General features: G+C 40.5%; 1 protein-coding gene across 3 annotated transcripts in view; it reads right to left on the bottom strand.

Moving 5' to 3' along the window:
• Positions 1-2,049: 2,049 nt before the first annotated feature.
• The window catches only part of fbxo41 (F-box protein 41), a 65,891-nt gene continuing 57,777 nt past the window's right edge, over positions 2,050-10,163 (bottom strand). For 2 of the 3 annotated variants that reach the window (XM_077246420.1, XM_077246421.1), the window contains exons 13-14: positions 7,625-8,643; positions 6,079-6,873 (exon numbers count right to left, since the gene is read on the bottom strand). In XM_077246420.1, coding sequence (XP_077102535.1) covers positions 8,581-8,643 — 63 coding nt within the window. In that variant the 3' untranslated portion in view covers positions 6,079-6,873; positions 7,625-8,580. Of the gene's footprint in view, positions 2,389-6,078; positions 6,874-7,624; positions 8,644-10,163 lie in introns of those variants that run through there. The other variant, XM_077246422.1, reaches the window with a different exon arrangement.

The following is a 10,163-nucleotide window of genomic DNA, read 5'->3' as shown; positions in this document are numbered from 1 at the left end:
TTTGTATGTTGGGAATGAATTTACAAAGTATGTACTTCTACTAACCTGAAAATTGGTACCAAAAGTAAATTAATAAATGAAAATCAAATTTGTAAATAAAAAAAGAATTGGTAACACTTTAAGGTTTCAATTGTTAACACTAGTTAACTTCTTTAGATAACCCAAACTAATAATGAAACATACATCTAAAGCATTTATTAGAAGTTAATGCTCATTTCAAAATTTACTAATAGGTCTGAGCTAACATGAACAAACAATAAACTGTTATATTTGTATTAACTAACGTTCACCATGATTCATATAGCCTACGGTAACAAATGTTACACATTATTAAACTTAAAACATGTTTGACCTAAAACATGTAAACAATTTGGATATGGACTGAAAGCACCATTATCTAACAATCAAACTAATTATTTTTCTTCTAGCCTGGTCATCCCACACCCCTTCCAGTAGATAGGCCTCCCAGACAGCAACATAGTGTCGGCCCGGATCTGAGCCGACACTATGTTGCTGTGTGGGCTATTAATTCTTGTTAATAAGGGCCCCAACACTCCAGAGATCATTGAGCTGCAGGGCTGGCAGGATCAGTTTGACCGCCACATCATGGTACTTGAGCGCCCCTCACCTTGAAGATGTGATGGATTTTTTGGATCGTCATGAAGACACCTACAGTGAGGACACAGAGCAGCTTTTTGCAGGCAACGCACTATTATTATTATTATTATTATTATTATTATTATTATTAAATGTTATTAAATATGTTCTCTTCCATAGGCATTCTTGTCTTTGCATATAGTTTTGAAAGTTTTTAAATATAGACCGATTTGTTGTTAATAAAAACCTGTCGCATCATATCTGGTTTGGAAATGTCAACACTGAGTCCTAAATTGAAGCCCAATTGTTTTGAATCAAATAAAACCAAATACAAAATGTTCTTTGCATGCTAATGGATACATTGAAAACATGCAGTAGTATTTTAAGCTAACGCATCAGACAAAATGCTTTTCTATCAGGCACAGAAGATTGCTGCCCCCCTGAGTTCATAACTGAGGGCAGGTACCATGGGAAATCTGCAACTGTGGTAACTGGGAATTCTCCTATTTGCAATGGTGTGTGGATGCTTTCCAGAAAGCAATGGGAATGTGTTACCTGTTGTGTTTACTAGAGCTCTGTTCATCAAAAATATTTTAACCTATTCACATCCATTATTAAAGACGAGGGGTCATTATACGTACCAGATATGGGCCGGATCTGGGACGACACTAGGTTGCTGTCTGGGGGACCAGGCTGCTGTGATGATATAGGAGACTCACTGAAGGTAAATCGTAGAACCTTTTTATGAGAATGTGTAACTGTTTTTTAGTTTTTGTTTTTTGCTTTGTACATAAAACACTTTATAAAATCTTTCAGCAAAATATGAGCATCAATTAATGGAGGCTCAATTAACCATGTTGGTGGTGTATCCTGAGCCTAATCAAAAATGCCCCAAACTGAAGAATCATCTGAATGTGAGTACGTAGCATTTAATTATTACTTGATTGAATCATGTTTTTGTTTCTGGTAAATGGGGATCCTAAAGTTCCATCTGCTAACTACTACATGATAGTCTTGGAGTGCCCCAGACAGCAACATAGTGTTGGCCCAGATCCGGCCCGCATCTGGAACATTTGGATTCCACACGTACCAGATGTGGACCAGATCTGGGCCGACACTATGTTGCTGTTTGGAGCAGATCTGGGGAACGTTGTTAGGCGCTGTGGAGGAACCCTCAATGAGTTTGTTGTATACAGTATATACACAACATTAAACTGACAGGTGAAGTGAATAACATTTGATTATATCGTAAAATAGCACCTGTCAAAGGGTGGGTTATATTAGGCATCAAGTGACCAGTTCTTGAGCTCCATGTGTTAGAGGCAAGAAAAATGGGCAAGCAAAATCTGAGGGACTTTAACAGGGTCAGATCATCTCCAAAACAGCAAGTCATGCGGGGTGTTCCTACTATGCAGTGGTTAGTAATACAAAGACCTCTTCACACAATATGAGTAATATGTATCAGATTTTTATTATAACTTATAGAATATGCCTGGAACAAAATGGCATGAAATTTGGAATGTAAACAATTCCATCACACTCTTATAATCAGCTTTTCGCAAACTGGGATAACCGGTCGAAAAGACAATAATGCTATTAAGCAGGCCACAACAATACAACAAAAGAAAAAGAAAAAAAGAAAAAAAGGTCTGCAGTTAGTTGTTCCCACAGTCAAGAAAAGAGTTTAAACATGAACATTTTCCAATAAATATTCAACTTTGGGTGATGAATTGGCTTTTTGTGCAACAGCAGAGAATGTGCAGGGTATTCATTAAAAAACATCAATGCAATCTGTTGGTATAAAACAAAGCAACACAATTCAATTAATGTTGCCAGAAGATGTTTGAGGTAATGTATGAAAGCAGTTCAGACAGATGGGCATAAAATACAATCATTCAAACGAGAGCCTAAGAGGTAATGACAATGACTAAAGAACACAACGGCACAAAGCTGAACATCGAAGAAGCCATATATCAGTATCATCAAATCAAGGAATGAATGCCACATTAATGGATAGAGAAGCAGAAATAAAATAAAATAGGCATTCAGATGTATATAAATTGTTATATATTCATTCCAGGGCGGTGGAGTTTGAATATGGCTATTTAGACTGTGAAGGCCGTTTTTGTCTTACATCATGTTATTTTACTGCAGACGTTTCCGCAAAACATAATGGAACAAAAATGCTGATAATACTCTATTAATAAATAATCTGTTTGTAGATTAGTCCTTTTTTGACAAATTTTTAATAGGTCATTGATTTGATGGTTACAATTACAGCTACACATGAATTGTCACAACATCTGGAACCTAACAATAGCTAACACCACAATAACTGATTCTTTCAAGTACTGCAGTTCTGTTCAGGGGTACAGAAACAATGGTTATGCTTACATAAAAGTTATATAAATCTTTCTAAGTGATTTATTTTCAGATAAAGTGGCATTCTGTGATCGATCCCATTTTCTTCCCTCCAAGTAACAATCATTTTCTAAACCTGTTAGTATCAATTCCAGTTTTGGGTTGGTCACATGGTTTAGAATAGTTTAATCAAATAAAATTTCAAATTCAAAGGGCTATTCACTATTAACATAACACGTCATCACTTTCACCACTTACTGAAATCAAAGCAAATCAATCAGAAATAAAAACATGATTGAATGTTTTTACATGACCAAGCAATTATATTTATATATATATAATATAAAAATTAGCATTTCTCAAAAAATTTGCATATTGTGATAAAGTTAATTATTTTCCATAATGTAATGATAAAAATTAAACTTTCATATATTTTAGATTCATTGCACACCAACTGAAATATTTCAGGTCTTTTAATGTTTTGATTCTGATGATTCTGGCATACAGCTCATGAAAACCCAAAATTCCTATCTCAAAAAATTAGCATATTTCATCCGACCAATAAAAGAAGTGTTTTTAATACAAAAAAAGTCAACCTTCAAATAATTATGTTCAGTTATGCACTCAATACTTGGTCGCGAATCCTTTTGCAGAAATGACTGCTTCAATGCGGCGTGGCATGGAGGCAATCAGCCTGTGGCACTGCTGAGGTGTTATGGAGGCCCAGGATGCTTCGATAGCGGCCTTAAGCTCATCCAGAGTGTTGGGTCTTGCGTCTCTCAACTTTCTCTTCACAATATCCCACAGATCCTCTATGGGGTTCAGGTCAGGGGAGTTGGCAGGCCAATTGAGCACAGTAATACCATGGTCAGTAAACCATTTACCAGTGGTTTTGGCACTGTGAGCAGGTGCCAGGTCGTGCTGAAAAATGAAATCTTCATCTCCATAAAGCTTTTCAGCAGATGGAAGCATGAAGTGCTCCAAAATCTCCTGATAGCTAGCTGCATTGACCCTGCCCTTGATAAAACACAGTGGACCAACACCAGCAGCTGACATGGCACCCCAGACCATCACTGACTATGGGTACTTGACACTGGACTTCAGGCATTTTGGCACCTTGATTTCCGAATGACATGCAAAATTTGCTTTCCTCCGAAAAAAGGACTTTGGACCACTGAGCAACTGTCCAGTGCTGCTTCTCTGTAGCCCAGGTCAGGTGCTTCTGCCGCTGTTTCTGGTTCAAAAGTGGCTTGACCTGGGGAATGCGGCACCTGTAGCCCATTTCCTGCACACGCCTGTGCCCGGTGGCTCTGGATATTTCTACTCCAGACTCAGTCCACTGCTTCCGCAGGTCCCCCAAGGTCTGGAATCAGTCCTTCTCCACAATTTTCCTCAGGGTCCGGTCACCTCTTCTCGTTGTGCAGCGTTTTTTGCCACACTTTTTCATTCCCACAGACTTCACACTGAGGTGCCTTGATACAGCACTCTGGGAACAGCCTATTTGTTCAGAAATTTCTTTCTGTGTCTTACCCTCTTGCTTGAGGGTGTCAATGATGGCCTTCTGGACAGCAGTCAGGTCGGCAGTCTTACCCATGATTGCGGTTTTGAGTAATGAAACAGGCTGGGAGTTTTTAAAAGCCTCAGGAATCTTTTGCAGGTGTTTAGAGTTAATTAGTTGATTCAGATGATTAGGTTAATAGCTCGTTTAGAGACCCTTTTCATGATATGCTAATTTTTTGAGATAGGAATTTTGGGTTTTCATGAGCTGTATGCCAAAATCATCAGTATTAAAACAATAAAAGACCCGAAATATTTTAGTTGGTGTACAATGAATCTAAAATATATGAAAGTTAAATTTTTATCATTACATTATGGAAAATAATGAACTTTATCACAATATGCTAGTTTTTTTAGAAGGACCTGTATATATATTAAAAATTTTTTTTTTTTACTGTATATTGCAGGTTAATGCTATGCATTAAATAAGACCACTGCAAGGGTTTCATAAAAAGTCACTAAAACTATTGAACTGACCGATCACATGATGAATGGAAAGCTGATAGTCTTCCAGTGCAAAGCTTAGGAAAAGAGGAATTGCACATGGTCAATACGGAACCAACCATCTCACAGAGCACTGGAAGTGCTCTGATAAAAAAAAAGTGCATTACATTTGTCAGATTCTTTAAAAAGGCTTGACGTTAAACAAAATAGAACATCAATTGCTTAATACTGAACATTAGCGGTAACTTTTTTTTATCATAATAATGGTGCAACGGTTGCTCTGTCTAAAAATGAAAGGCAGCAAGCAGTAATCCAGAGCACTCGGATCTAATAATCTAATAACATCTACAGCAGAACAGTTGAAAAGGCAACATGATATATAATGCTTTAGCACAAACATGCCATCATCATAGACATCTCTTTTTATAGAAATAAATAGTTGAAATAAACTGTACTCTGTGTTTAAATTATATTTCCATCTCTATAGGACTCTGATACACATTCAATATAAAGCATCTATCATACACAGCATACTGCAAATTCGATACCTTTGAACTCTTGAAGTCACCACACACGAAACCATTTGCAGGCGGATACCCGTTAAACTCTTCAGGTTATCTCTTTCTTGGTAATATTTCAAATATTTACACCGTTTTGTAATTCCTTTCCAATAGAAACAAGATATACACACAGCTTTTTTTAAAAGTCTTTAGAAGACAAGAGTGCCAGCACACTCAAAAAGTCATTGTGTGGGGTTGGGGGTAAGTTGCCCTATTCCACCTCTGCAACTTCTTTCTTGAAGATGGTCTTGCAGTTTCCATTGCCTCTTTTTGAACAGCCATCCTGAAGTAACCTCAGGCAGTTCATGTGAATACTCCTCTCATGCTAATTCAAGTCCAGCAATGCGTTTTAAGACAGGAAGTAGAACGTTGCTCAGTAGAAGTGCTCGCCTTGACTAAAGCACTTAGAGTAGACCGTTTAGACCATGTGATTTCAGCTCGAAGGCTGGCCAAGGGGAGCAGAAATGCCTGATGGGTAAGTGGTACAGCACCAAGAGCGGTCGAGACCATTACTTGCATCAGTATTATTGCATCAGCATGTTTAAAAAAAAAAAAAAAAAAAGAAACTTGATGAGAATGGCCTATTCTAGATTCTTTGTATGATTGACTTCTAGCTAAAACCATTTAAGTGCTCTCACATTCATTCAGACTTTCCTAACCATGGAGTAATATTCCAACAGAAAGCAAAACCTGACATGTCATGCGATCTTCTCAAAAGTGCACCAAAATATAACTGGAAATAAACATTTTCTCTTTGAAAACAAACTAAAATGTTAACTTCTCAATGCTGGCCTTGACAAAACACAGCTATGAATATTGAATTCAATCTCAGCTGTGTAGAATCATTTAACATTTTCAAGTCTGACTGCACCAGCCTAATATGGCTATTGTTAACGTACTTTTACATTTTAAAGGTCTAAGGAACCAAAGCCAAAAATTAACCCACACACTTCCGGAGTGCAGTTCTTATAGATTCTTTGAAGAACCTAAAGTGACACTTGTATATATTTGTTTTCACCCCTTCTATACAATTGTGCAGTGTGTACATTCAGAACTCAGAATCCAAATTCTCCATTCAGTGGTGTCTACCTTTAGAACATGGACAGTACCATCTGAAATCAACAGAGCAGATGGGGAAGTGATCTATTCAGCCCCACCAGCCTGAGTTCCATAGAATTTCATCAGAAGTTTGAACGGTAAGAGATGGAGATGTTGACATCTGAGGTGAAACAGTAGGTGTAGATTGGGGTGACAGCACCATGAGCATGTCTTTATCCCTCACTACATGAATTTGCTCTTCAATTCCCTTTAGATAAGTACACACCTTGTAGGTTATGACTTAAAACCTTTTAGGCTCCACTGATTCTGTCACAGTGTTGGGTTTGTGTTCCCCTGATGTCCACTAGATGTCCTCCTTTCCCACGGTGTCCTTCACTTATGAACTACATTTCCCACGATCCTTGTCTCATCATTGCACTCAGCTGTTTCTTATCACTGATCATTGCACTCAGCCAATTCCCCATTATCATTGTCGATTCCCTGTGTATATAACCCTGTCTGTTTCAGTATGTGTCACGGAGTCCTTGTATTATGTCCCCACACTTCCGTTATTTGTATCATACTGGTTCTCGTTTGTATTTTATGTTTTGGATTGCCTTATTGGACTTTTGACCCCTGCCTGGATGACTAAGAGTTTGGATTGCCCTTTTTTCCCTTCTGTCACGGAACACACACTGGAGGCAGAAAATCCAAAAGCAGTAGTTTAATAAAAAAGGGCAATCCAAACTCTTAGTCATCCAGGCAGGGGTCAAAAGTCCAATAAGGCAATCCAAAACATAAAATACAAACGAGAACCAGTATGATACAAATAACGGAAGTGTGGGGACATAATACAAGGACTCCGTGACACATACTGAAACAGACAGGGTTATATACACAGGGAATCGACAATGATAATGGGGAATTGGCTGAGTGCAATGATCAGTGATAAGAAACAGCTGAGTGCAATGATGAGACAAGGATCGTGGGAAATGTAGTTCATAAGTGAAGGACACCGTGGGAAAGGAGGACATCTAGTGGACATCAGGGGAACACAAACCCAACACTGTGACAGATTCACTAATGGCACATTGGGAATGACCAAAATTCAACCACGAAAACAAAATGTCGAAGCTATGGATGGCACATTATGGAGAAGGCATTGGAAATCATTCTGGAACAACAGATCCAATGATGAGAAATAATCTCTTGCCAGAGAGAGCCTGGTCATGGAAATACGGCTAAAGGACTGGAGGGTCTGACACGAATGAGGCAGTGGAGCTTGCGTTTATTGGCTTCTTCGTTTGGTCTGAACTCGTACTTGTGGACACAAGATAGCTGCAAGTAATAGTAGTTTCTATGGAGGCACCACATCCCCTAAAGAAGGGTCTTGGTAAGCCTTGTTTGAAGCTGGTGATCATGTTATGTTGAAACTGTCCAAGGAATATGGCTGGTCGAAGCATCCAGACGACTAGTGAACTAATGCGTCTCTTTGCTGAACGTCGGGGAAGTAATCGAGCTGATCACACAAACACAAACTCCCCCATTAATAACTTACCCATGTGCATTTTAAATTTGTGCTGTTTGGATTTCACATTGATTGTATGTTTCAGGTCAATCCGGAATATGAGACTGTTCCCTCCTGCAGCTCTGTGCTCTAGAGAGGCGTCATGTTCTCTGAGATCTCATTAAAGTTTAGTGCGTTTGGCAAGTTGGAGAAAAATCATTAGTCTGTAATCGTAACTGGTTTTGAATTAGGTCTGACTGTTGGAACAGGATCCAAGGCAAGTAATCATGCCTTCTTGTAGAGTTTGTTACGTATTATCTTTATAATCTCCACTATTTAGTTGTGTCGTGTCAAAGCTAACAGATGGCGCCCGTCTTGGTGTGGTAGACTGGTGTTTAGAGTTCAAACTGAAGCGGAAGTGTTTGATTCTTCCTTGTTTCATCAAGGAGAGAATGACTCGATCAGGTTGAAATATTCAGTGAACCTTCATGTGGCTCTGGCCTCGACACAGCAGAGTTAGCATAAGCCATCTGCTTTCACATGGAGGATTTTGGAGAAACCAGGTCTTTTCTTGAGTGCCTGAGAGAAGGCAGAAAAGATATGAATGAACAGGTGTTATATTTCTGGAAATATGAATGTCGTTAAATTTTATTGGATTGAAAACATCTCGGGCTATGAACGTAATGTCTCGGTTATGTATGTAACCCTCGTTCCCTGAGTAGGGAATGGAGAAGTTCCGTTGTGACGATGAATGGGGTTTCGCTTAGAAAGCCTATCAACTTCGAGTATTACAAAACAAGCCCATGGCAAAGAAATGCCATGGGTCTGCGGATTTTACATAGCGTAACTCCGCCCCACCTCGTGGTTATATAAGGAAGTACGCTGGTAACATGCAGATATGTTACTTGCTGAGGAGCCGAGGTTGAACTCAGGCGTTTCCAGCGGTACAGCGGAAGTGGCAGGGAGACGGAATGTCTCCGTTCCCTACTCAGGGAACCAGGGTTACATACGTAACTGAGACGTTCCCTTTCGTAGTCACTACGAGTTCCGTCGTGAAAACGAATGAGGTTCCAGTCTAATCACGCCACCTTCTCGGCTGTCTTCCAGTGCCCTGCGTACGTCGGAGCTCCCTGTCGTGAGACTAGCACGGACGAAGGAGTCCTACTTAACACAGGAATACCAAGGTACACTGGGAAGCATATCTCAGCTGAAATATGTAATTATTGCCTGCCCGAAGGGAGGAGTTAGGAATACACACATGGCCCGAAGGGGGTAACATATGGAGAAACACTGGAGTATCCAGCCCGTAGGGTGGAATGTTTCAACTCCAGGGGGGCAAGGTGGCTTGCCAAGTGAAAGACACATGCTCAGAGAGGCTTACAGTGGAAATACACACGTGGGGGTCGCCCAGAGGGGGAACCATGCACATGGAGGCACCTAGCCAATGCGAAAGCTGCCGAAAGGCATAGACTATGGCGTTGACTCAGGAGTGCTAGAGGAACTCAGGGCTATCGGGAAGCTCACCTGAGGAACTATCGCTCGTATCCAGTCTGTGAAGTGGAATGGCGAGCAAGCGAAGACACCTGAGCAGATCCTAGTACCGACTGTTTGAAGCAAGTACATGAGAGGACACTGGCTCCACTCGGAGATTGTAGAATCTGGCGAATGTGTTGGGTGTCGTCCAGCCTGCAGCTCTGCAGATGTCTGTTAGCGAAGCACCATACGCTAGAGCCCAAGAGGAAGCCACACTCCAGGAGGAGTGGGCATTCACACCAAGGGGGCATGGTCGACCTTGCTGCTGGTATCCCAAAGCAAGGGCATCCACTACCCAGTGAGACCACCTTTGCTTGGAGAGAGCCTTTCCCTTCAGCTTCCCACCATAAAAGACAAACAGCTGGTCTGAGGTCCTGAACACTGCGTTCTGTCCAATTAGGCATGGAGGGCGCATACTGGACAGAGCAGTGCCAAGGCTGGGTTTTCCAGGCAGCGCTTCCAGGTTCACCATCTGATCTCGAAAGGGAGTGGTGGGAACCTTGGGCACATATCCAGGCCGGGGTCTCAGGATCACGTGAGAATAGGCCGGCTCGAATTCCAGGTAC

Source organism: Siphateles boraxobius, unplaced genomic scaffold (genome assembly GCF_051911475.1).
Source record: "Siphateles boraxobius isolate OS27281-9 unplaced genomic scaffold, OSU_SipBor_1 29, whole genome shotgun sequence".
Lineage (NCBI taxonomy): Eukaryota > Metazoa > Chordata > Actinopteri > Cypriniformes > Leuciscidae > Siphateles > Siphateles boraxobius.
The sequence above is the reverse complement of the archived record's forward strand: the minus strand, read 5'-3'. Positions and strand labels throughout refer to the sequence as shown.